Source organism: Penicillium pulvis (genome assembly GCF_028828015.1).
Source record: "Penicillium pulvis strain IBT 33274 chromosome Unknown contig_1_segment0_segment0, whole genome shotgun sequence".
Taxonomy (NCBI): Eukaryota; Fungi; Ascomycota; class Eurotiomycetes; order Eurotiales; family Aspergillaceae; genus Penicillium; species Penicillium pulvis.
In genome coordinates, this window is record NW_026643074.1 from 370245 (window position 1) to 397647 (window position 27403).

The window sequence follows — 27403 nt, forward strand, 5'->3', positions numbered from 1 at the left end:
TGAGGATTTATTTGCGGGTCCCGTTACGTCTTTCTGTGCGTGGTGGGTCTTCGACGGCTAGTTGATGGGGTTGCCTCGCAAGACCGGATCGTTCCGAGGTCAAGGTGTTCTGGGTGTGCTTAAAGACTTGAATTAGAGACCTTGCGATCTATAGTATTTGGCAATGAGGGGGCATTTAAATAGCATTCACGCGGTGCTGTGCTGCGAGCACGGAGGTGGTTTAAGTTGGGCATCAGCGTCATAGATATGAATACCTAGGTATCGGAACCGAGGCGAGGGTACATATATGTATGAGAATTTGACTTTATGTTATCAAATTTGACTGGCGATTTATCAGACCAGCATATATGATGATTAACATAGTACAATTTAGCTAGACTTTCAACAGAAAGCAGTCGAATTTAGCTGTCTATAATTCAAGGTTGAGTAGAGATTCGATTATAAACTCGAAGACAAAGATTAAAGCAAGAATTCAATAGCCATAGCGTAAGTAGGATGTATCTATAAAACATCTCCTTGCGCCCAAAGCCTGCCTTGCCCTGCAATAAGCGGCTCATCCTTGAAAAGGGCACATCATATGGCAAAATTCAAGTGCTCCGCGCAACGCCTGTCAGAAACACCAAAGCTGGCAAAGGTTGAAAAGCAGACCGGCTGAATCAATCAATCATCAATTTGGCAGCAGAAATATGCGGTTATAAGAAGAAAGGCAACGCTGATCTGATCGCAGGAGGAATGGTGGTATCGAAGGTGGTCATGATCGTGTGGGTTGGTCCAGGAGGTATGGAGATCGTCATTGTGCATTTAGCACACGATGCAGAGCAGTTCCTCCTCCAAAATGAATTTCCCTTCTTTGTATTTCTCGCTGGCCTCGTATGCTTTGTCGTACTTCCATCCTACGGTTTCGTTGCACTGGCGGCAGGTGATGTCACGTACGATATGGCGGCCGGTGGTCATGCTACGCTCCACGGCGTCGGACTGGTTGACATTGACGACCATGTTGAATAAGTATGCTTTGCCGTGTTGGCCCCGGAAGTTCTGTGAGAGAGAAAGGGTTAGTGGCTGGTGGAGAGCGACACTTTTTCTTCAGTGACTCACCCGACTTATGATGTCGTTATAGTCTGCAAGATGTGTCTTGCATGACTTGCAACCAAAGATCTTGTTGGAAGTCAAGTAGATATTGTATGTGAGACCCATGGTGGCTGTGTTGGGTTGCGATCGCTGGTAGGGGGGTTTGTCAAAGGACGAGATTCAGAAGTATAAGGTGGTTGAGGTCAGTATTTAAAGGTGATATTAGGCAACAGGTAGGCCTAAGGCTAGAAACACGTCCGCAGAATCCGGCTTATGTTGGAAAGCTCTAGGCTGTCACGGAGGCTCATGGGGTATCCAGCGCAACTTCGGCCGGCGGTGCTGGGTCAGTGATGCCCGGCCCTCAGCTCGTTTCGAGAAGACCAGCCCTAAGACCCTCCAGAATATCTTCCACCCCTTTGGGTATTCGATCGTATGGAATCGTCGTCCTGCTCTGACCAGAGAGCTAGAGGATGAGGGAGGGAGGTCACGTCGGTGCAGTTCGGATGACGATAAGGTCTCCGCACGATAAGATCGGAAGACGAATTCACGTGTAGGATGAACTTGCGGACTTATTGAGGGAGAGAGGCGTGATTTATGATATGTTTCAGCTTCAGGAGCAAGGAAACCCCTTACTCTCAAATGTGAAAGAACTGTTGAAACTGGGTAAAGTCAAGTTAGCAAGTAATCAACCTCAGGCAAAAGCACCCCGCACCGGATTCGGGCTAGATCACCTGTTTACTTTGACACCTTAAGTCATTCCTCTATTCGTCAAGCATGAGAATACACGAAGATACATACAAATTGTCCTTCTTTTGAGCAGTCTGGCCAATCATTGCGGTTCTGCTATAAAACAAGACTAAGTATAGTACTTGCCCTCAACCCCCTGTACATCAAGTCTCGCCTCAGCCCCTCAGCATGACAACAAGGTTAAGCAACCTACAGCAGATTTCTAGGCAAATCATTTACGGGAATACTGCATAATGCATAAGAAAAACCAGTATCTATTTTGGGTAATGACAAAAATCCCTGTACAAAGCGCCAGTCAAATGTGCTCCTGCATGCTCTTCCATATTACACAACGGTCGAGACGGAGCCTCGACAAAACGACTCTTTTTAAATATTTCACTCGTAATCCTTCACATAGCGACCAGGCAACTCAACATCCCACAGAGGCCGCTCAATCACCGCCACTTCTAGGCCGCCCGCCTCGTCACCTGATGTGGTGTTGAGGGGCACAATACCAAAGATGTCACGGTACTTGTAAGTGTGCCACCAACGCCGCGCAACCTGGTCATTGGCGACCACCAATTGCTTTTTCGGAGTGTCGCCGAGCCCATTGACGGTTGGCTTACCCTTGGCTCCCTTTTGTGGGGTATCGGGCTGAACGACTGCGTCACCACGTCGGAGACGGGCCAGTGCACCTTCACTACCAGCCGCGAAGGTCTCATCGTATTCGTATGCCTCATCATCATCTCCTAGAGTGCGCGGCTGTTCCGAGTCGAGTGAGACCCACTCGCCCTGGGACTGGTCGCTGCCAACAATCTTGCGAACCTTGGTGCCAAGGTGAAGATCCATCTGTGAACGGGGAATCCGATCACCAGCACCAGTGTTGGCCTTCTTGCGGTCATTTTCAACATCCTCGAGGGGATCGCGCTTGCGCTTCGAAGCCTGGACTAGCTGGCCAGAGGACTTGTTCTCGGCCTCGACTTCCTCGGAGGATGGGAAATCTTGCTGCAGGTCAAACATCCACAACCAAGAGGTTCCGTACAGCCAGAGCCGTTCACGGCCCTCATAGACATCCCACATGCAGCCCATGGCACGGTCTTTCACACCCCGGAACTCGGCTGGAAGGTAAGCCTTGGGGTTGCGTCGTGACCAATCCGAAAGCTTGCCACTAAGAGCCTCGAATTCGATGAGTTGATGCTCGCTGGTAAGTACCATCAGTCTGTCCTCGGCGGATGTGTGGTTGGCACCGTTGGTCAGCGCCTTTGTCTCGGCGCTTTGTGGGCGGAAGGACAGAAGGGTGATTCCTGACTTCATCCGGGGGATGGGAGACTCGGAAGCAGCCGTGCTCCAGCGCTCTCCCTCAATCACAATATCTTCATCTTCGTCATCGGAGGACTCGTCGTCAGAGTCGGAGGCTCCGTTACTCTTAGACTTGCCATTTGTAATAGGTTCGGTCGCAGCACTGAGCGCCCAAGTATCCACACAGCCAGATAGATCACCCGTAGCCAAAATCTTGCTATCTTCGGAGAAGACAACAGTCCGAATAGCTCTCTCATAATCACCCAGGGTACCATGGGAAACCTTCTCGTGTCGTACATGACGTGTGGCACGCTTGAGATGCGCAAGTTGCGGTAGTACCTGAGGCTTCTCTGTGGCCGAGGAGGCTGGCTGAATTCGTGCCACATAAACATCGCTATTAGGACGGATCACCGAGAGCCACTTGCTATCGGCGGAAATAGCGACAAGGCGTGCGCCTGTGGAGGAGAGGGACTGGGGGGTATCGATCTTCTGTATCCGCAATGCCCCCTTCTCGTCACCCTTGCGACGACGAACGGTAAACAATTTCACATCAGAGACTGTAGCAATAGCGAGCAACTTTCCGTCTGAAGATAATCCGGCAGAGGTAATGTTTTCTTCGCCCTAGATGGAAGATAGTATCAGCATGGTCCAATGTCTCCAAAAGAATAGGCTGTGAGATCTTACCTGGATCATAACCTTTCCTACCAGTTTGTGCCTTTGACCATCGAGGGTCTCGTGTACAGAGGCCGGGCCCCGGGATACACGCCATAAGCTGACTTCTCTATCCCAGAAGCTCATGACCAAACGAGAAGCGGGCGAGGAGGTAAGTTGAGGGATCTGAGGAAGGTTGGACAATTTTCGGTGGTGTTCCTTTCCGAATTCGCGCAGTGGCAAGACAACGGGAGTTGCATCAGGGCCTGCAAAATGATGTTAGTATCAGGCATATAGATAGGTCTGATAGAAGGTCTACATACCGCCAGACACGGCAATGCTGATGTCTTTTGTCTCGTAAACCGCGAAAGTCTTGACATCATGCGAGTGGTATCGTCGGTGCATAAGCTCAGCCCAACGAGACTTCTTGTCGCCCTTATCACCATCCTGCTTGCGGTAAACGACTGTTCTCTGATCGGCACCACCGCTAATAACTGTATCGCCATTTGAGCTGCAAGCCACATCAAGCACATCTGCCAAATGACTCTGGATCCGTTGAATAAGAGAGTAGTTCTTGGCATCCCAGAAACGAATTTCACCAGCAGAATCACCGGAGACAATTGTACCATCCGGAAGACACTTGACCGACCAAACCAAGAGTTCCTTGGAACCACCCGTAGGGCCCTTTCCAAGCGAAATCGTCCTCAACTGCTGACCGCTGCGAATATCGAACAAACGAATAGAGCTGTCGGCGTAGCCCGCAACAATGGTGTGACGGTTCTGGAAGGTAACGCTGAGCACACGGGCTCTCTTGGTGGAAGGGCGCATCAAGCGAAGGAACTTCAAATCATTGTCCGCGGTAGACAAGATCACAATCGAGCCATCTGCACATCCAGCAGCCAGGTGCTGCCCTGTGAACTCTCCCTCAGCGGGAGGCAGGAATTTTCCGTCCTTGCCTCTCTTTGTAGGCTGCCAGCGGGGCTGGGCAGCAAGACACCAGATTTCTCCATAGTTTCCGCTCGAGTGACGCAGCGGACGTCCCTGCTCCAAATCCCACTCAGTCACGGCCGTAGAGTACCCAATGCTGAACAGGCGCAGTTGGCCAGGCAACTTGGCACCATCAGGTCCTTCCTCTTGGGGATCCAGAGTCCAGGTCAGTCCCTCAATGCTGCGGTCCTTTCCTCCACGAAGCACAGACTCCTGGAACCATGCGCCGCGCAACGGATTCCAGATCTCAATGTCGCCGTTCGCACGGCCGATAGCGAGTCGAAGGGTCGGTACGCCTCGTCCGGCGAGATCGGCGGATGGTGGGTGGGAAAAAGCAAGCGAGTTGATCGCCTGGGGATTGTAGGAAACGAATCGACAACGGTGGATATCCATGGTGAAGACTTTTGGGCTTTGAAGCCTAGGCGCTCTTAAAGATTGATATTAAAGACGGATGAGAGCACAGAAGTGAGTTTTGAGGTGCGGGGGGAATCAATTCAATTCAATTCAGCTCGGGCAGCGATGCAAACCCTTACGCACTCATCTCGAACAAAAATTGGGAATAACGTGCGGTGTCGAAGCTGGACCTCTGATGCGCGATCACTTTTTTTTCCGTAGATAAATTTTAGCGGGCCGGAATATCTTGGCGGAGAGTTTATGTCATGTGATGTGGGTTCTCGTGCCTTGTGAACGAGGCATCAACAATTTGTATGCTAATATAGTCCTACCCGCGACAATAATCGCAGGACTTGTGATTGTTGACCTCTTGCTGTTGTGTTTGATCTTGTCAGTAGTACAGACTACAGTATATATTCATGGCACTACTCAGTGTTGTGGTCAACTCAAGTAGTGCTTAAATGCTTCATAGACTGAGAATCTCAACAAATCTTCATTAGATGCTAAGTAATCCGTACACCTACGTAGAGAGAATAAAGACCTGGAAATTAATACAGGTATCAAATGTTGAAAACCGTTCGGAATGCGTATTCAAAAACCCAGTACGATTGAAATGTGGCAAAAACGATAGGCCTTGGTTTTTTCCTTCGCTTGCAGTAGCAGAAGCGAAAGCAGGATTTCCCACCATTTCATAGCTTAAAAGGCTGTCAAAACTGTTATCAGAGGGCCATATATAGCCAGACCTTGCTGATCAAAGCGCCGCTCGGAGTAGTTCATGCTTAGATCCAAATTAGGAGGGCAATTCGGCAAGACTATTGGATACCTGACGCAATCTTGGCATGTCGGCTACCCAATGTTGGGTACAGTTCCATATCCCGGTCGCTGGTGGCGTAAACAGGGGTATATCACTGTTGAATGTTGAACGCCATTGGGGATGGAAGAGGGGCAACGTGTTCTGTCATGAAGGGATCTGGCAGCGACTACTATCAAGCAATGCGGAATTGTATGCGACAGGCTCAGCTGGATGTATGACGCCTCCACGGGTGCGTGGCTCATATCCAATCCCGTACTGTTGCTTGCGACCGGCTTGAAGATTCCATATAAGGGTTGCTTGCATGCAGGGCCCGCTGGAGAGGTGCCACGTCAGAAGCATCCCCATTCGTCCTTTGACAGAACTGTGGCTGGTTTTCAGGTGGTCACCCCGAATCATGCATTTATTATGTATCAGACGCCTGGGCTAATCGAGGGGTTGGGGCTTCTGATAGGGTGTGCCACACTTTGAAATTGCCGGCCACCTGCGATCGGCCCTGCCAGAGATCAGCAGGCGACGCAAGACAAGCAAGGTCAAAGCTGACGGAAATTCAATCCGATTGTGATTGGCCCGTTCTAGCAGATGTGCATGAGGGGAAGAGAGGAAGTGCTTTATCGTGTCCACACAAGCTCCGTCCTTCGGGGGGCTGCCACGGAACCAAGAATTGAATGGTTAAGTCCGGCTTCTTGCTTCACTTGCAGGCATGTTGATGCGATGTGGCTGACTAGGTTGGCTTGGGTGGTTTTCATTTGCTGCTCGGTGCTGCGGGGTGATCCTTCCACCCCCGTCAGCATGGGCTCGGGCGCACCAGAGTCGACGGGCTCTCCAATAAGCCAGTCAACCGATAAGCACTGGATTTCAACATAAATATGTTTTGTGTCAAATTGGCGCGATCGAGGCCAGACACTCCATGATTCATGGTGGAGGCGGCAAGCTGAACTCAATTGAAAGACATCTTCGTATGCTGCCTTGATGAGAGTTAAATTGCTAGATCCACATTTCGGGCTGAGCTGGGCCACGATCTTGGATCTGAGCCCCCGAGCTCCCCCGCTTGGAAGGATGTGATGTCCCGTAGGACTGACCGGCTCAGAGAAAAGGTTAGGGTGCCAATGTTGCCAATTGTTGATCGAACGCGTACCAGTTGGACACTGAAGATCTCATAACATCGAGTGCCGAAATTGGATCTGAAGCAGCAGGGGCCCATCGGAAGTTAGTGAACTCAGAATCAAGAATATCTTGCAGCTAGCCTGTCATCCTGCCATGGTAATCCAGCTTTAGCCTGAACCTTGGAAAAACGGAAGGGGCGTAGGACTTCCCCCGTCCAGGTCAGGGTTTTGGACAAGTTCGTCGGTAACGAAGAGGGGAAAAGCCTCCGGATCGGCATTAATATAAAGGTAATGTCAATCTGACGCGATCGCCGAATCAGCACGCGTCGAGGCGACCGGGATTCATGCTAAGCTGGAAATCAAATCATTGTCCGTCGGCCCCTATACGGACGGTGGCCGAGACGCTGATGCATATGCGCTGTCCATAGTTAGATAGAATATGATCAGTAATTAGAGAGCACTTGTGGTCTCACGGAGGCGGGCTATTTCACGAGATCTATTGGAAAATTGCAGTCGTTTCTGCAAGTTAGCCTCAGCCACGAAGACTAACGCAAAGTGTGGGACGCGAACTGGTAATGACGGCATAGATTCCAGCCGAGGTGGACACTAAACCGTACACAGAAGCTATGGATCGCCCCCAAATTCAGGCTGGATATGATCCTTGCACTTGCATGGAAAGCTAAAGATAGAGAGATTTCGATCAGGTTCTTGACGTGCGCGTGTCCTAGCCCTCTCCGCCCAATTAATTCCTTTTTCAGACGCGCATGTTAAGTAATCGGTACTGTATACAGAAAGCTCCGAAGTGGAGCTTTTTGTTCTTTACGCGGGTATTCTCCACTCCGTTTATTAGTCTAAACTATGTCCGGTTTAGCGCCGTACTGGTTAGCCTTACTCTTCCGATTGCCTTTCGTGTTCAATCGGACTCATCTTGTCAGGAAGCAGGGAGAAATGCAGTGAAACCTGTTCAAGCTGACGTCCTCTTGTTATTTGAGCTAAGCAAGCCATTGATCATGCCAAATCAGTTCCAAAACAGGTGTAGGATCTGATCTATTGCAATCTGCAAAGTAAAGGGGCGGGGAATAGGGGAGGTCAAAAATACCCTAAACCCATGGTTGAGCCTCCACCCACTTTACACATAGGCCTTACCGAAAGAGGACATATTGTCTTGACCATTTGATTCGCGTTGCTAATTAGCACCACTCTTATTCGCGGTGGGGTCCACGCGAAGATTTTTGCCTCTTGACAGACGTCTAACGTCGGCATCTACTCCCTTGCTCAAACAGATATTGAGTTGGTTGTTAGATATCACAGTTTAGATACAGATACATGATACAGCGGTCTGCCATTGCCAACGAAGAATTTTCAGGTCCGCAGGCAGGAGTTTCCCAAGTGCTGAATTGGTTTTACTGTATGATGCAAGCTTGACGCACCTTGTCCACGACCCCGGAACCACTCTTAATTTAAGGAAGCCCGAACAGGAAACATCCAACGTGGTGGGGTGGTTCCCGCTGAAAAAAAACTTCACGATGCAGAACACTCCGCAGAGGGGCAGCAAAACAGAAAATTTCTCACCGGTCAAGTACGTCAAGTACAGTCAAGGTTAAGTACATTGTTCGATACTTTCCAGTTGGCAATTAAAGCAAACATGTATAGGGATCGATTCGTAAGATAATTTTGGGGCCGAAGGATTTGGAGATGATCCCATATAGAAACATGACATATCAAAAATAGTAATATTGCATGTCGAGAATACAGCATTTTCAGCTTCCTTTACTCAGTGGTTAGGACGGTCGTAGAAACCCGGGACGCCGACGTTTGTGTACGGTACCCGCAACATCCGGTCAATTGCCACTTGTTTTTCACGTCAAAACCAGTGGAGTGAATGTCAATTCAGCGGGGCGAAGGCCACATAAAGACCGCTTCAACCTTGAGTAAAACCGGCGAAACACGCTTAAAATTCAATTTCTGCGACCTTTACCATGGTTTCTATTCCGGCACGGCCCTGCGAATAAACCATTGTTGAGACTGTGGAGTCATGATTATGTACATGGGCGCGACTTTCCATGGTTGAGGTGTTAGAGACAAAATATACTCCAATACCGTACGCATTTCTTGGTATATTTTTCTGCAGGTCTCGGATGTGATCGGTGGGTAATGAACAAACCAGTTGATATATACTCGGGAATGTAATAGAAACTCACCCGCTAATGTCGGTGAAAGCCACCAGTTGACATACGCAGAACTTTAGGTATCATGCACAAAGACAATCACAATGAGGTCAATGACTCCTTGGAAATGTATCGACAAAAGTCCCTGCAGGCGGTAGATCAGATCGATGCAGCAATCCGAAACTCTACGAAGTACCGAACTCCAGATTGCAATCTAAAATGCTGGAAATAGCTGAAGAATTCCCCCTTGTCACAGGTATTTCAACCAAATTACAATAGTCTGCAATTTCTGCAGGTCCAAGTTCCATATAAACGTGGGAGAGTGAAAGCAAAGTCGGAGTGTTTGCTGGGACTACGCAAGGGAGGAACGATCTATACCTCATGTCTCTACTCCGGTGGGATCTCGCAGCAACAGGAGAAACCAACCCAGCACCAGCAAGTTAACGGTGTGAACCGGAGATTAAAGCAATCCCTAGCTATTACCCCCTCGATAATCATGCATTTCCTGGTTGGATTAAGTTCCATCCCATGCTACGTATAAGCTTGACACCTGAGTGAGGGGTGGATCAACTCAACTCCTTTCAAGGTAAGCTGATTCAAGTAGATTCCTCAAGCGGACAGATCAATCACCGTTATCTATCCACTGGATAGTCAAGTTACTAGTAGCAGAAAAAGGAAACATCCCCACGCATTTGTCACCTTATCTACATGTACTCCGGCAAAGGACTCCGGGCCATGATGGTTCCAGACTCCGAATCTCACCCACCGCTATGCGCGCGCTTTAACGCATAGGTCGGCAGGTTGAAACCCCGTTCATACCAACCACACGTAGCACAAAGGAGTGTCGAAGATACTCCAAGTACAAAAATAGCTACGCGACCATCTTGCTCGCTCTCGCTACCCCTTAAAATGAGGAATGGCTACAAGATCGGGTGGGCGCATCGGAACATGTGTCAGCAGTACTAGTTTCCAAGCCATCCGGGCAGGTCGCCATGGGGACCTCCTTTCCGAAGGAACTAAGTACTCTCCGCGGATTCATGTTCGCCTGCATTGGTGCCCCGTAGTGCCCACGTAGTGCATACATTACGTTCGGGTTTCTCGGCCCCAGTCTCTGCGTTAACCCCTTTCCCCTTTTCGCGACATGTTCTTGTGCCTGGACCTGGACCTGGACTACTTTACCAAGATGCCGTCTTATCCAATAATTTCTATAGATCGACAGTATCGTGTCAGATTTTTCTGGGGTTGATTCAGGGAGTTAGTCTTCAGACTGGGGGACAGGATTCCCGCAGGCCTTCTGATATTAATTAGCGGTGGACTGGTCCACCGGTGCTTTATTTAGAAAACGCGCACGTTGGGTTCTCCGATCGTAATGATGACTCCGGGGCAACTGTATTCGCATAAGATTAATAGCACGAGCTCAATATTAGGCATAATTCTGTACGGTACTTTTGGTATGCATGCTATTTTTGCGCGGCAAAAAGGAAATGTTTGAGGGCCGTTGAAACATGTTGGCCCCTTGTCGCTCCAAAGTACCTTGAAAAAAAGGATTGTTGAAACTTGATCGGCATCGCTACATGCTAGTCTCGAGGAGAAGGCTAATGCATGTTCGTTTGAGTAGTTAACGCAGCGCAATTTGCGAAATGGCGCATTCCACTACGAAAGTGGATTAAGTAGCGTTGCAACTGTATAAGATTACCCTTAATATCAGGGAAATAGGATCGACCATACTCCGTATGGCGCGTCCCTGGCATGCCATGGATACCAACTTTTATTGAACTCAAGTCACTGCAATGAACCGAACATGTTTGCGATCTGCTTGTAGTCGTGTACACCATTCAATTGCCTTATTTGGGAATCCCTTACTTGAAATTGCAAGTAGTACAGAGATGCCGCCCTTTCGTTCCTTTTTTTGTTGCCTGACTTCACCCCAGTCACCACGAGGCTGGATTCCCCGTTGGCAAGTGGAGATTGCGTCAAGATCAGTGCATCCTACGGGTTCAGCGCCGAAAACCATTACGCATTGGATCTGCGTGCCTGAGCGGTTTGGGGTGGCGAGCTACACAGTCCAGTGCTGCATGGTATTGGCCAAGATCTATAGGACACAACTGCATCAAAAGTGTCGGTCGCAAAGACTCTAACACAATTGTAAAAACGGCCAAATCGCATAATAAAGCCCATGATGTCCATAGTGGAGTCCCGACACATTACCCAGTGGCTGAAGTTTAACCCTTCAACCTTACTCCATACAGAGCGCTTGTAGGGGACGAAGCAAGGGGACCCCCGCGTCAACCCGTAAAGCGCAGACGTATGTGGAGCGACCAGATAAAAGACTCAAGCTATTGGCTGGGGGGTGACGGGGAGAATTATGAGACCTGACGTGCATAAAAATCGTTCTGGAAATGGAAGGGGATGAGTCGACCCAGCCATCTCGCCATTACAAACTTTATCTTAGGATGCGAAGCTGGGGACAAATCAGGTCGATGAACGGGGTTCCACGGGCGGCAGAGACGGAGAGACCCAAGTTGCGTGTACCACGGAGATAGGGCACGCAATCAGTTGCGAAATGAGCACTATGGAGCACAGAGAGTCAAATCAAGTTCCATGGGGCAGGATCGGGGAACGTGGGCCGGCTGTAGAGAACCTGCTTTGATGAATGTCTAAAACTCCCCACATGGAAAAGACGCAAGACAAAGGAGGCTCGGGACCGAGGTGGACTAGACTATTTGGGCAGCCAAGCCAGTACCCACAGCGCAGCTGAAGTGCGCAGGCTGAATGAAGTCAATGGCAAGGTAATCCTGGGCATTGGCCAGTCAGGAAGTGTAAGGCCGCAGACCCTGGAACGCGACCGTATCAGAGAGAGGAACCGGTCGCTAGGCTAGCCCCTGGACTATGACGGACCAACGAAAAGAACCGATACGCGGTACGAGTTCGATCAGCAATTTGGGGCCGGAACTGAGTGGTCGCGCGTCCAGTATTCTGACTTGCAGTTTTAGCTTCACGGTTTCAAGGAGAAGGCGACAGAATACCCATGACCAAGGATAAACAAGAAAAACCAAGGATTTCCCTAATTCCGAGAAATTGATTAACAGTTGATCAATCTCCTTTAGAGGGGACGATCTTAAGACCAATAGTGTCCCACAGGAGCAAGTGCCGTATTGGGCGAATTTCGAGAAAGGTGAATCTTGCTTTTAAGTGGTCCCAATACTCTAGTTGTTCTAGCTTTGTATACTACAAAATGACTGGGTCGCGGCTTCCGGTTCAAACCTTGGAACATTGAGTTTGTTCCTGTATACTTTGTAAGTGTAAGTGTAAGTAGTAGGTTTCGGATATCTGATTTACTAGTGAAAGCAAGAGAAAGTTTGCTTGCATGCCAGTTAATCTGAAGTCGATACATCTCGTTGTAATGGACCCGGTTTCCCACGCGAGCAAGGGCCACCCCAGGGCTCAGGCCACAACTCCTTTTTGCTGTCTTAAGGGATTACTGTGCTGGTTAAGCTGGAGGTTTTCCTTCTAGAAATTAAATTCAAAATAATTGAAAAATAAGTCGAAAATATATCAAATTATCTATATGCTATAGAGTCAAGATTACCAGAACCTCCTTGAAAGACCGGTATGAATGCTCAGGGCTGGGGTGGAGTGGTCGGTGTAAACCGCAGTAATACGTGAGATTCTGGGCTCAGCGACCACCGCCCAATCTCCCTAATGTACCAAGTACAAAGACTCCTTTTTCAAAAATTGGGTTAATCAAATGCAAGTTAATTCCCTTGGGGGATTCAAGACGGTTTCAAACGATCCAAGTCTCGCACGCACAGTGCGTCCTTGCAGGGCCAGAGCCGAAATTGACCCCCGCCCTTACCAATACACGTATTACCGTAGTTCAGCCTCCACCCGCGAAACCTCGTCATGACCGTACCGCACAGCTAAAGCTGCTTGGTACATCTCCGTGTCTTCTCTCTTCTTTTCTTTCCCACACCCGCCTGGAGAGAGAATCATCAAATTCCTCCTCCTTGTACTCCTCCCTCCCCTTCTCTTCTTCGATACCCTTTTCTTCTTTCTTCCCTTTCCTCCCTCCCCTTGCCAATTAGTGGAGAGCACGGAGTACTGGTCATTCGGTTGAACGTTCCTGACGCCTCAATTTGCACTGGCACTCCTGTCGAGTCGAATCCCCTCCTCGAACTCCGACGATCCTCCCGTTCTCGACGTTTGTTAGCTCAAACGGCGACCCTTTCGTCCGATCTGTCCCGCGGTGCCCTCCTGATCCCCGGACCCCGACGATACCCTCCTGGTCCAGCTCCTACCGGCTAGACGAGCGAACAGTAGGGACAACCTCTCGGAAATCTTTCGAATGATACAGGAACCTCGTGTTTTCTGTGTCTGATTGATTTTTGGGCTTGTTGAATTGGGTGAGTGCAGATTTTTTTTTTCTTTGTTGCAATATGGTTGTCCAGGCCGGAATGTCGAAATCCCCCGAGATGGAAATTCAGACAAAACGATCTATATGGCGGTGCACTTGAAGGAATCACAATGGGACACTATTCACTTAAGAATGAGTTGGGAAGGAATAAGGGGTCAGGCAATCCGGATCAACATGTTGAAATGATGTCCTATATGTCCAAACCAGGACACCTGGAATATCATGATACTCCGAACATCTCCATATCAATCAGGTTGAAATATGTCCCAGGAGTGAAATCTCGACATTCGTGCATGGAGAAAACATTCGTGAAGGCTGGCAGGACTTGAGGGGACTAGGGAACCATGGGTGTCAGGGGGGATTATATGGCAATGGCAGGTAATGCGGAATGCAATTCTCCAGGGTTTACTTGAAATCCACTGGGGCTGCCAGGCTTAATATTCTCCTTGACGTGCCCTGTTCCTTTGCCTGTTTAAGGTCGAGCTAGGGGGTCATGAAAATCCTATCCGGGGTTTGGACACATTCCGCTGCACAACTATCAACACCTGGGCAACACATACTTGCACTGGTTTTCATGCTTTTTATTAGTGATCGTCGATTGAACAACTCACTGACTGATTGAATCTAGGACCGGTTCCATTTCTCTGACTTTTAAGTGACTTATCCGTTTGGATGATTCTCTGAAAGCCGTTGAACAACCCTTTCCTTCCTACTAACCCTTTTGATTTTTTCAAATCGACCTGGAGGTTCATCCTGAACACGTTAACTCGTGAAGTGTATGTTCAGATCCTTGTTGCACGTTCTCTCCCCTCCCCTGACGATCAACTCCCCCCTACATAGGGTTGTCCCACATTCCGCAATACAGGACCAGGGGTGAAGACGTTGACTCGTGCTTCATCTCTCGGACTGGTATCCTACAGAATCTTAATTCATCGGATCATTCCTGCGTGCTAGCCTAGATGCCAGACTCGCCGTCGCGGTAAGGGTTGCATTGTACCCTCTACCCGAAGGCCTTTATCTGGGTCAGTATACTCCAAGGAGTTGCGTGCCCTTATATCTGGCTGTTCTCAAATGCGCTTGCTTCCCTTTCTCTTCATTCCACTTATTCATTCTCTACCTCGTCTACTTAATTCTAATTCCTAATCACCTGGTCGTCGGTGTCATTCGCTAATTCTTAATTCCGCTCAACAGCTTTCAATCTTTGAAGACTTCCTCCCGGCTTGTCTTCTCAGCATCCCCAGACTATTGTCTCGAAGCTGGTCCACTCTTTAATCATTCCAACTACCATTCAGTCATTCATTTGTACTCCCACGTCTAATCAGACGACTGTCATTCTCTTAATCTCCGTCGTTTCCTGAAATCCCCGACATTTCAGGTTCCTTCATTCGGTATTCAGCAAAGCTAATCAACTCTCGCCTCGTCCTTTTTTTCTCCGGTTTCCAATACACCTTTGATTCACTATGGATTACATGCGCCCCCGGTCCAGCTATCAACCTTGTGATACGTTCTTCGTTGAAGATGACTACCGTATGCGTGCCGAGAAGCAAGCCAAACAGGAGCACGAGAAGCTCGTTGCTCGTGAACGGCAATATGCTATCGCGGATCAGCTGTCCAGACTCGCCAGCGATGAGCTTCGGGACGATGTCCTGAGCCATATGATGGAAATGGATGTGAGTAGCCCTATATGATCAATTGAGTGTTATGTTGCTGACCTAACATAATCCAGAGCCAAACGCTACCGGACGTTGAATCGATTGATATCCAGACCGAAATTCAGTGGTTTATGCGACCGTACCTTCTGGACTTCCTCATTGAGGCTCACACTGCATTCCAGCTGCTGCCGTCGACATTGTTCCTGGCCATCAACCTCTTGGATCGTTACTGCTCCAAGCGTGTGGTCTACAAGCGTCACTACCAGCTCGTTGGCTGTGCAGCCCTCCTCATCGCCGCGAAGTACAACGACAAGAAGGATCGGGTTCCAACCGTCAAGGAGCTGAAGTCGATGTGCTGCTCTCTGTACGATGACGATATGTTCATCCAGATGGAGTGGCACGTCCTCCAGACCCTTGGCTGGACAATTGGACACCCGACTGTGGACAGCTTCCTCCAGATCGCTGTCCTGGATGAGCCCTACGACCCCGAGGTGGAACACATGGCACTTTACATCTTAGAGATTGCCTTGTTCCACCGTGACTTTGTGTCAAAGCCGTCGTCAGAGCTCGCCCGGGCCGCCCTGGCACTGTCGCGCTGCGTCCTCAACCGACCCCAGCCTCGTCACACTCACTGGGCCTCCCAGTACGATTCGATGACGCTTGTCGGTCTGTCTCAGCAGCTCCACCAGCCTTCTGCTGTCGTTGCCCGGAAGTACGCCTCCGCCCAGTATTCCCGTGTTTCCAAGGTTTTGGAGCACTTCCTCAACCGCCAGGCTTCTTTGGCCAACTACGCCCGTTGCACTCCTCCGGTCGAGACTCCTGTGGAGTCCAAGCCATACAATGGAGAAATCGGTCTTGCCACCCCTCAGAAGTCCCAGCAGTTGACTGTGCCCCATGGCTACCTTACCCCACCCATCACACCGGAGAATGTGGCATTCGCACAAACGCAAATGGCCACTCATCCAGCTGTGAACACCTGCTCGCCGTCGCCAGCGCCATCGTCTGAGATGCAATACATGCCTACCGACGCTTACCAGCAACAGGAGGCCATGTACATCACTCAGCAGCAGCAACTACAGCAGTTCCCTCCACAGCCTCAGATGGTGGTCGACCCGGTTTATGCTGGTATGATGTAAAAAAGGCGACAGAAGAAGCAGCCTCCCAAAAGTGTTTTTGGCGTCTTGCACATAATTCTTCGGTGCGCCCTTTAATTTCATCTTGACCGCATAGATTATTTGAAGGAGTCTGCTTTCGTGTTGGTTCGACTCGGCAAAGAACACCCTAATCCTTCGCTGTCGACCACCACTATCTCTCGACCTTTGACCTCATATCATTCTCCCCCTTCAGCTTTGCATTCGGCTTCGGTCTACAGATCCGGAGTCGAGACCAGCCTTTTTTTTTCTTCTTGTTCCAAAAATTGCATACCCTTCCTTTTTCTTGTTCCCATATTTCTGGGTCATCATCTGCATTTTTGATCTCATTCCACATAGCATTGCACGAGCGAGCCTTTCTGTTTACCATCCGATTTGATTGCATTTGTCATTTCCCCACCATTTCGCTTCTCATGTCGAGGAATCTTGACAATCCTCGACACTATTGTTCCCTGCTGCGCGCCTTGGCGCTGCGCCTTTGCATCCAACCACCCACCCTCGACGATCTTTCCGCAGCACAGCTGCTTACACAAACCCCCTTGTCAACAATTACCCACCCCTCAAGAAAAAAAGCCTTTAATGTGTCTAGCCTTTCGCCTTGGGGTTGCTTGCAACCTCATGGGTGAACTATTACAATTTTTACGTTGTTGATAGGTCACAGGCCACAAAAAAAGCAAAAAAGTGAGAGAAAATCTGCAAAAAAGAAGTATTGCGGTCTCTGGGGACTACAGGCTTCCGAGACCTTAAGATTGAAAACATCCCCCCTTTGCCCCCTTTGTGTACCTAGTTTTAACTGGCCCGTTGCCTTGTTCGCTCTTCACATTTATGAAGAGCGCAAGGGTAGTGCCTTGTCTTGATTCTATGTGGATTCGAGACTGCCACCTCCCCACGAATGATATCCAATTCAGTGGAAATTTTTTATCTTAACCTTTTTTCTCTGTAATTTTGTTTCTCGACCCATCAATAGATGTAGTCTTGTTCCAAGCTTGATTATGCCTGGTTCGTCTCAAAAATTGTTAGTAGGGAAGTCGTTGGCACACCTCACCTCCTTGTTGCGTAGGGAGAGACATCTGAAGTCCTAACAGACACTTGGGCAACAGGACCCCTCCATTGATTAACCCTTTGGTCCTATCATATTAGTTCTTTGCTGAGATACATATATAAACGCTGGTCGCAGGACAAAGTGCATAATCAATCATGCCTACCTGCATGTTGGACGCTTCCATAGGTAGCGGAATATTGTATATCTCTCCACATATATATATCCATCAACATTTTGACTTTGAATTTTCATCGGGCCCTTTGAAACCTTGATTTTTTTGAAAAAGACTAAATCAAAGATAATGTCTACATACTCTTCCAGGCCTTGGTTCCTAATGAATCCATTTCATTTCATTATCTCAATACTAAAAGTTCTAGTCCAGACCGAATGTTGCCCACTTCCAAGAAAGTTACCCGTCCCTCAGTCTTTCAAAGTCATCATTTATTTAAGTATGCAATGTAAAGATAAGCCTCCAAGGTACACATAAAATATGATTTTGCGGAAGCTTATATTCTTCCCGTTAGAATCTGGTAGATTGGCTCAAAACTCACGGGCGACTGCCAAGCCACCCTTTCCCTGCACGATCGGGAGGTCCCGAGCAAAAAGCTTATGCCTCTAATGGAATCATGTCGATGTAGCAAGAATGGGGGCTTTTTTCTGTCAAAGTCCTTTCATATTCCTTCTATACTGGCTAGATCGGATCTCTGCTTCCGCCAACTGATCTGGTAGACCTGTGTTGTGTTGATGTCCTGATTAGGACTAGTGCATTCTGTCCCATGGTACTCAGGCTTCACCTACGCGAATCATCTTCTTCCTGTCACTACCCAGTATTACACTTCGTACCATGTTCTATTGCTTCTATTGAGTTCGCATAACATGTTGGTAGGAATGAAATGCACGCACACAAATAGTATGAGATGAATGTCTCTTACGAACTTCCACTGGTCATTCTTTACTAAGGCGGTGACCAATAAGAGGGATAACCCCAGTAATTAGATTATACACCCCTAGATTAGTGCCTTAAGGGCTTTGACTGCGTCGCGTTCTTTGATTGGGGGGTGTTGTTTGAGAGATCATAATACCAATGGCTTCTAGTACCGATCTTCTACTAATTACGTCATTTAACGAGTGTCAAGATATGAATACTTTAGACTACTTAAACCTTCAGGAATAGCCTCTCCTGCATATCTACAGGACAAGTGATAGACACTTTTCATATCGCAGAAGCTGGCAAAGGGCTTATAGGAGTCCTCTATAATCTCACGCGTGATCACAGGAGGAAAACAACCTCAACAGGATATAAAGGAGTGACCTTGCCACCTGGGTAGTAACTCCAGCCCGGGAGGCTGGAGGCCTAATATGGAGAAATGGTGTGTGGGGCTATCTACTACATTATTATATCACCAGTGCACGTCATGAACTCGCTGAGAGCAGTAATACCTAATATATCCGCCTCTCGCCACGTACTTTTCCCACTCACCCGCCATGTTGATCATACGAAAAGGTCGAATTGCATTAGCTGGGCAGCTCAAAATTCACGTAGTTGGAAAATTTCCCCTAAACAAGAGGGTCAGCCCTCAGTTGCACAGATCTCTGAATATCAGGAGAGAGGGTAGACTTTAGGATCATCGCCCATCCAAACCAGACACGCATGCATAGATAAAAACCTGAAATGTAGCATAGAGGTCCATGAGGAAAGGATCCGATTAGCATGTCATTCTTTTTTACTTTGGAATTTGCGTCAAAGGATGAATACGGATGCGCATTGAGAATTTGACGGCCCCAAAGATGTTATAAGAGGAGTGTTGGTTCCAGGTACATGTTCTGTAGTTCACAAACTATTCTGCGAATGAGCGCTTATTCCTCAAGCTGTCTTTTCTTAGCTTCACAAGTATCTAGCCCATATATTTCAAATCTCGTTGCTTCTCCAACGACCAGCTTACAGATTGTCGAACCCCAAGAGCATCGGCCCAGATACGATCATCGTGGGTGCCGGATTATCTGGTATCACAGCTTTATATGAGCTGCGAAAGTTAGGTTCAAGGTGCATAATCCTTGAGAAGGGCTCCAATATTGGCGGAGTCTGGCATTGGAAGCGCACGAACGCACTCTGGTGTTCCGTCCTATGAGCTTCCTATGTCCGAGTGTCATCAAGACTGGAGCTGGTCGAGTAACTATCCTGAATATACGGAGATTCAGAGGTATTTCGATCACTGAGACAAGAAACTTGGGATCAAGAATCATGTCTGCTTTAGGGTGACGATCACTGAGGATGGCGAATTTGGCATCAACGTTCCGGAAAAAAGGCCAGGTGATTTCCTACGAAGTTGCTTAGCAAAGCGCAAGCAGATACTTGGCCTTAGCCATCCAAATACTTCATATGGATCTTATATAATGCTAGTGGAATGCAAAACTGAGGGGAAAGTGATGGGCGAGGAATATGAAAATTCCAGACCAATGTGGTGAAGCTCATTCCGAATCTCCCTCTACAGATATGGTAGCGATGGTGAATAGGACAGGCATGGTGAAAGACTCGAAGATGGATGGTATAGAAAGGGGAAGGGTCCTGTTTCTCCTTCACAATATGCATCCACCAAGGCTTTCGCCATGCCCATCCTATTCACCATCGTTACCTATGGGTCTATGGTAGCCACAGGAGCGCAACTTGACATACAATTAAAAGGAACAGAGTATGGATCAATTCTCAGACGAGTGAGGAAAAACCAAGAAAGATATACCCAAAAGCCTTCAAAGAAGCGGTTCTCTCCGGCAAGCACGCCGGTCAAGATATTACTATTCAAAGCAACTTACAGAGTCTGTTACTTCTATCTCGCAGAAGATTCAAAGAACTTTCAATACTGCCCCACAGACGACTCAATATGCACAAAGAATCTTCGAAACCACGCTAAGCTCAAAGAAACAATGGATATAGCTCAATTCCTTTCAGCCCCACATAGTAAAGGAAGAGTAACAAAGCGAACCGAGTCGAGACCCAGACGTTTACTACCCCACCCAGACTTGGAAAGTCCAAGCCTCTCGGCGTTGCCGGCATACTATACTCCGCTGCTTTTGGCTGTGGACCAACTATGACAGTGTTGACCGCTATCGCCTTCAGGCTCTTTCAAACCCCCACATGATTTCAATATTCCAAATATGAAGACGTGCAATTTATCTGTTTTGTACAATTGATCCTAGTGGACTAGGAACTATAGGAGGCCATCTCAGAAATAGTAGAAACGCCTGAGATCCCGGTTCTTTCGATCCCCAGAATGATAACATCGCTCAATATTGAATTGGCCATTTGTATGAAATGAGCACTGCTATTCATATTCTTTTTAGTAGGTCCTATCTTCGATCTTTACATTCCAAGGTTTAGAAAAAGCTTGTCCCTGCCAAGAAATGCAATCTTTAGCGAATCCAATTGATATGGCAAGATTTGCCTCGGCTAAATACACCCTCAACGAGTCATGTAGTCTCATACTCTTTCAACTTGGAATAAATAGGGGGAAATAAATGGGTTCCTGCTTCATCAATATTCTGTAGCAATTGAGCATCATGCAGTTCTTTGCCAGGGCAGCTGTGCTGGCTGGGCTGTTCCACACGGCCGTTGCCGTGCTCCCAGAAGTAACCACTGTCACGGCCACATACCTTGAGACTGTCACCTATACAAGCACCTCCGATGTCGCGATCACATCCATCACCTCAATCTGTGATGTCGGCAGTGCCGGCCCAGCCGCAACATGTGTCGACACGGTCTGGTCCTCAGGCACCAATTACTACGAGGCAATCTGTACCTCTGCATCGCTCGCAGGTGGTACAACCCTCGCCGCCTTTAACATTTTTAATTTCGGATCATGCGACCATTACCGTTCGGTATATGGCGGCTCGGGGCTTAATTTCGTGAATCTCGGTGCTATCGGCGAGTGCTTCATTCTTTATGGTACTTACCATTTGACAACGGCGGCATCGACCTACCAAGCCCTTGAGAGATTCTCCACCAATCCGTGCGAACAAACCGTAACGGCTGTCTCTACTGAGACAATCATCAACACCTCCGTGGTAACCTATACGACTCTATACACGTCCACGTTTCCCATTTCAACATCTAGCCCAACTCCGACTCCAGCTGCACCCTCTTCGTCGTTAGCTGCACTCTCTTCGTCGTTAGCTGCACCCTCTTCGTCGATAGCTGCATCCTCTTCGCCAGCTGCATTCTCTTCGCCAGCTGTGCCCTCTTCGTCGCCAGGTTCATCCTCTTCATCGTCTCATTCGAATACCGTTTTGTTCTCATCGCCATCTTCGTCGCCGTCTCCGCGCATCGTCTCCTCTTCTTCTGCATTTTCTTTAAGCACCCGTTCGGCTTCATCAAGCGTCTCATCCGCTGTATCATCTATATCAATATCTGCTATCAGGCCCTCAACTTCTGAGCCGATCGCGTCGTTCTCCAGCAAACAGCAATCTGTTGCGGTCTCCGTGTCCAGCAACCCTCGCTCTTCGGTCGTGTCATCATCTGTGGTGACTCCGTCTTCCTCCAGCATACAGCCGTCCATCTCAGCCTCCTTGTCCAGTGTCCCTCGATCTTCGGCTACGTTATCATCTATGGTAACAAGGTCATCTCAGGCCCAGGGTTCAGCTCCGGCCCTAACTTCCTCACCTATATCACGAGCTATGACAACCGCGTCTTCTACTCCAAAGTACTCGGAATCGCCATATCTTTCAAATACGCCAAAATCGATTTTTGTTTTACCCGCGGGATCTTCGAGCCTTGCTCCAGTGTTGCTACCCTCGGGCACGCCTGCGCAATTTTCATCTGTTACTCCTTCTCCGCTGGGATCTACTACTTCCACAATTTTGAGCACTCGGACTGCCACGATAACAGCATGCCCTTCCAACGTCGCTGACTGCCCCGCCTCGGTAAAGAGCTCCTATGTTACGACCGAGACGATTGTGGTATCGACAACCGTCTGCCCCGTAACTGAGACTGCACACGCTACCTCCACTGGCTCTGACTACTCTGTAAGCAACGGCGCTGGAGAAAGCCAGCCGTCATCGGAGCAATTGACTACTTCTACAATTCTGAGCACTCGGACTGCCACCATAACAGCATGCCCTTCCAGTGTCACTAACTGTCCCGCCTCGGAGAAGAGCACCTATGTCACAACGGAAACTATTGTGGTTTCTACTACTGTGTGCCCAATCACTGCTCTTGGAACGATTCCATCGAGCGTTCCTATCGGTGAAGCTTCTGGGAATGCAGACCAAGCTTTTACCACCTTGATCGGCACTGAAGCAGCTGGAAACTCTGCATATGTCTCCACTAGCGAGTTTTCTGGCGCTGAAGGCCAAGCTTCTACCACCTTGGTTGGTGCTGAAGCAACAGGAAGTCCTGCAGATGTCTCCACTAGCGAGGTCTCTGGAGTCTCAGGCCAACCTTCTACCATCTTGATTGGTGCTGAAGAAATCGAAAGCACCACGTATACTTCTACTAGCTCTACTGGCCATGGAGACCACACAACGTTTACATTCAACATGCTTAACGCATCTTCTACTGCTTCAACCAAGGCTTTGACTTCGAGCCTGCCCTTGCCTGAAACAAAAGTTTCCACGTCTTCTCGCCAAAATGCCACAAAGACCGCAACTAATTCTGCTATAAGTGCAGTATACACTGGCTCTGCTTCCCCTACATGGAAACTACAGTCCTGCCGTCACTTTGTACTATTGGCCGCTGTTTCTGTTGTTCTAACTGTCTTCTGTTAGATTTCTCACTTTTGTAAAACAACCCATGTATTGACAAAGTGTGTCTCTTTTTCTTGTCAGATAGCTATATTATAACTAATACTACTTACTGTAATACTGAATGTTTTCCTGAGTAGGTTTTTGAGTAGATGACGCCTAGCCAGCTCTTCGTAGTGTGCGGGGTGCCCAGTTGATGAATTGACAGGGAAAACGGCTCTTGGAGACCGATCACTTGCCACAGGCATGGGGGCATCTGTTTGAAGTTTAGCATAGATTGATATTGAGAAAGGGTATCATTATGATTTCACTGGGAGTGGGTGGGTCCGTGTCTGCTCACTTGACTGATAGAAGAGGATCATGTCATCCACGTTCTTTATTTATATTAAGAACTTAGGTCAGATGACTGCTTGTTAGTCCGGAAGATGTTCTTGAGGGAGTGGAGCTTATGTATTTATCATTTGAAAAAAGTCAAGTCAGCCGTGGAGAGAAAGAATGGATGTAGTGATGTCAGTAAGTTTATTTTATAGCGATGTAGGTAAGCCTCTGGCTCTACGGAGGATCCCGTTGAAGAGAAAAGAAATGCCTGAGATTGGTCTATAGTACACTTTTATTCAAGATCAGGTCTCGCTGGAAATAGTAAAACATGCATCCCTCAAATGAGGTGGGATGCCCGCATGGCAAATGCTATCGCTTCGTTAACGCTGAAGCCTCAAAAGATACCCGTGTCGCCCAAACTACCCAGGAAGTCACCCGCCTGTCCTGGGTTAAACATTTCAAAGTCCTCATCTTCCTCTTCCTCCTCGCTCTGTGTGGTCACCGAAATCAAACCAGCATGCAACATGTAGCCCACTAGAGCGGCGGTACCAGCCACAACAGTCGCGATAGACACATACATATCCTTCTTACTGGCATCAGCAAACATAGACAAAGCATTTCTTTCTATCGGGTTCAGCTCCGAGTCTTCTGACTCCGCTTCTTGCTTCAGACGGTTATTCATCCGGATATCACGCAAGAAAGGCGTGGAATCGGCCAATGTAGCGAGGAGAGTACTACCGACAGCAGCGACAGAAAGACGGCCTGGAGCGCGCCAGGGCAATGATGACGGAGGAGCCGACAGTGGCGCGAACGCATGCGCCACTTCAACTGGAGCTTGACCGAAACAGCGACGGCGCATACGCTCCGTGTAAGCCGACAGCAGCGGGGCCTTAGCGCGCATAGATTCATGGAGCCAGGGCTGGGTGAGATCGGGGATGTGCGAAAGGGAAAGATAGCCGAGGGCAATGCAGTCCAGACTAGCTGGAGAATCGGTTTCATTGGCTGCGAGCAAATAGGATTTCTTGCCCAGCATAGCTTCTAACGGTTCGAAAAACTCTCCTGTCAGGGCATCAATACGGAAGTGGTTTTGCTGGGCTGTTCGGCCCAAGAGACCCGACACGGTTTCGCGTGGCGACTGGATGAAGTTTTTCGGGATTTGACCGGTGGCTACTGCAGCCGACTGCTTTCGTTGCCGTTCTTCTTCCATGGCCTGGAGGTCCAAGGACGAGAGGCCCAGGTGCTCGGTGCGGGCCTTGGCGGCGCTGTGCAGTTTCGGTGGGAAGATCCATTGATTTGGCCATTGGAGGAGGGCACCGTAAGCGGGCGATGTGTTGCCGTTGTAATTCTGGCTGCTCACGTACAGGGAGAGGTCGATAAGAGCTTGGCCGCGGGATTCGATGAAAGAGGAGAATCTGATCATCAAGCAAGCATGTTAGCTTCTCGTTTCACATTTATCTGATGCATGCTTATCAAGACATACGCAGTGTTATCGGCCTGACCTGCATCGGTCAAGTCCCGATCCAGATCCCATTCCCCGTTCGAGTATTTCCGCAGGTAGTCGACGATATTGCGGAACCGGCTCACCCAGACTGATCCATTCTGAAGAGCGGGCAGCTCACCTGAAGATCACCAGTCAGCTTGTTTTATCTCATTGCGACCCGCATCGAGTTCCGGCGAGCACGTCACTTACCCGTAGGGGAGACGGAGGGATCGCTGCTTGCGACAAGCTCCCACGAGTCCTTGGGGAGGGTCAAAGAGCAATATGCGATGGCAGCCAGACATTGCGCCTCAATTGAGGGCAAATTAAAGGCTGGGCCCCACACATGCAGTTGCAGCTTCATTGTTGGGTTGCTTGGATAGAGAAGGGCGGCGCGGGCGAACTGAGCCCGCGAATCACGTGTGTTTACGGCATGTCAAGTGCATGATCTCCATTCTTTTAATTCGGAAATGAACTCCGCTTAAGCTCATTGATGGATTGTTTGACGGAGCACATTAGTTTGATCTACTTATGTATTTATATTTTGTGGTCGACATGCCAACTGTCAGTTCTCAGTCAGATAACGTATACTCCTATTTTATCCAGTTGTCGAAACTCGTCCCGAGGTCTGCTCTACGGCAACATTAAGTAACATAAACTAAAAAAATTATAGAGACTCAAAACCTTAGTTTCGAGACCAGGTGCTATGATCTAAACATGGTATAATCCCGAAGGTCTATGAGAATTCCGTCGACTATCTCGTATTTTATCTGAGACAACAATCCTCCGGTATTAGAAGTCAGTTTTGCGTTTCATCCCAGGCAGACACCAAGACATAAGCTGAGTAGCTCTCCCCAAACAAGACCCCATTTCCGACCCAACCAGCCATACAGCCGCGATAAGAGCGGTCATGATATCACCACACACGTGGCTGCGCAAGAGCCCCTTCTTCAGCTCGAGCACTGACCAGAACCTCGGAAGAAAAGAGGAGTAAGACAGCCTCAAGGAGAAGGAAAGCCAATTAGAAAAAGAAAGTTAAAAAAAGCAAAAACTCAAAGCCTGTTTCCTTGCGGGGCGTGCTCTCCACCCGAAAGCTGGGAATATCAGGAACGCATAAGATCGCAAGGCTACACAAGTGATGACGCCGAGACAATTTAGTTCGACCAACGGCTTTCACGGATGCTAGCACGCCCAGGAACCTACTTACTCGTTTAGTTAGTATTAGTCCGGGCCTCACAGCCCCGCTGACACATGGGAGATAGACACTAGGCAACAAGGCAATAAATGACCACACTGATCTGACCTGACCTGAAGCGAACCCAGGGAACCTCATGGGAAACTGGTCGAAGAGTGGAGAGGGGCAGGAAACCCGAGCCCTCCAATCGCGATCCATTCCAATGACTTGGCCATGGGTCTCAGCCACTCAGCGCGACCAACATAGCAAAACCCGCCGATGCGCTCAGGCTCCGGTATCTCGAGCCGGAATTAATCATGAATCATGATGATTAGGGTCTCCACTTTTCTAAGGGGCCGTTTGTTACCGGTGATATATTGTTGGATGCGTTGTCCCTGCACGTGGATGGAAGTGGGAGCCTTGAGTGTCATGACACCTGTCGCAGATAACGCCATGCATGTTCATATCGCGCTTCTGCTATTCTAATCAGTAGCTAGAAGTGATGATTATTTTCAATTTTACGTTTTGGGGGTTTTGACTTTAGATTATTGTATCGACTGCGCCACGAGGATCGGGGCGGGATAAGGTGGGATGTAGATCGGACCACCATGATCGACTGTGATTAAATGGATAATATCATCTACCGAGTTAACGAGTAAGATGCATCCGCTGGATCCGAGTGCTATTTCTCCGTGACTGCAATCTGTCATAGTTTTGTCAGAACACCGTTAATTTCAAGGCATCCACGTTTACGTCAGGCCGTTTGACCCGGGCAATGGGGCGTTGCTTCGCTTCGCCTAAATGTTACTTACAGGAACCCTACGCAAATCAACGAGGCAACGGCGTTGTGGAAGTACTAGTGAAACAAGCGGGGGCAGACTACCCGTTTCATCCTTACTGCAGCTGGAGGCCAAGAAAATCCTGGGGAGATAATGCACGACATTCTCGAAAAATAAAGATAAATTGCTCTGGGGTATATTAAGTCTATGATACATGCCGTTGATTCAAATGCGGCCCAATGCGGCTAAAGAACGAGATGAAAAAAAAAAGAAAAAGAAAGAAAGAAGATTACAAAGATTGAACCAATTCGCGCCAGTCATGGCATGCAAAACAAGAAAAAGAAAAGTAAACAGATGCGGAGCTTCACGTAACATGACGCAAAATTGATCGTAATGCAATCTGGTTTCCATGAAACGGTGCTCGAAAACGATTCGTCAGCTGCATCTGCAGGGA

The 27403-nt window shown here is 48.6% G+C and overlaps 5 protein-coding genes across 5 annotated transcripts; 2 read left to right on the plus strand and 3 right to left on the minus strand.

Annotated features, from left to right (window-relative positions):
* Window positions 1-801: 801 nt before the first annotated feature.
* On the minus strand, window positions 802-1194 carry N7503_003114 (putative Yippee zinc-binding protein Moh1; the record flags this gene model as incomplete). The annotated part of the gene is made up of 2 exons (XM_057062661.1): window positions 802-1035; window positions 1096-1194. The coding sequence occupies 2 exons, from the start codon at window positions 1192-1194 to the stop codon at window positions 802-804; spliced, it is 333 nt and encodes a 110-aa protein (XP_056923576.1).
* Window positions 1195-2190: 996 nt separating this feature from the next.
* ura7 (small subunit rRNA maturation protein UTP4) lies at window positions 2191-5124 on the minus strand (the record flags this gene model as incomplete). Its single annotated transcript, XM_057062662.1, has 3 exons — window positions 2191-3714; window positions 3778-4010; window positions 4068-5124. The coding sequence occupies 3 exons, from the start codon at window positions 5122-5124 to the stop codon at window positions 2191-2193; spliced, it is 2814 nt and encodes a 937-aa protein (XP_056923577.1).
* Window positions 5125-15083: 9959 nt separating this feature from the next.
* N7503_003116 (G1/S-specific cyclin) lies at window positions 15084-16411 on the plus strand (the record flags this gene model as incomplete). The annotated part of the gene is made up of 2 exons (XM_057062663.1): window positions 15084-15293; window positions 15350-16411. The coding sequence occupies 2 exons, from the start codon at window positions 15084-15086 to the stop codon at window positions 16409-16411; spliced, it is 1272 nt and encodes a 423-aa protein (XP_056923578.1).
* A 4612-nt stretch (window positions 16412-21023) lies between these two features.
* On the plus strand, window positions 21024-23225 carry N7503_003117 (uncharacterized protein; the record flags this gene model as incomplete). The annotated part of the gene is made up of 4 exons (XM_057062664.1): window positions 21024-21527; window positions 21578-21851; window positions 21924-22280; window positions 22348-23225. 4 exons carry the CDS (start codon window positions 21024-21026, stop codon window positions 23223-23225), a joined length of 2013 nt encoding a protein of 670 aa, XP_056923579.1.
* A 688-nt stretch (window positions 23226-23913) lies between these two features.
* On the minus strand, window positions 23914-25389 carry N7503_003118 (glutathione S-transferase family protein; the record flags this gene model as incomplete). Its single annotated transcript, XM_057062665.1, has 3 exons — window positions 25210-25389; window positions 25000-25138; window positions 23914-24931 (listed from the first exon to the last, which is right to left on the minus strand). Exons 1-3 carry the CDS (start codon window positions 25358-25360, stop codon window positions 23914-23916), a joined length of 1308 nt encoding a protein of 435 aa, XP_056923580.1. The 5' UTR covers window positions 25361-25389.
* Between the last annotated feature and the right edge of the window lie 2014 nt (window positions 25390-27403).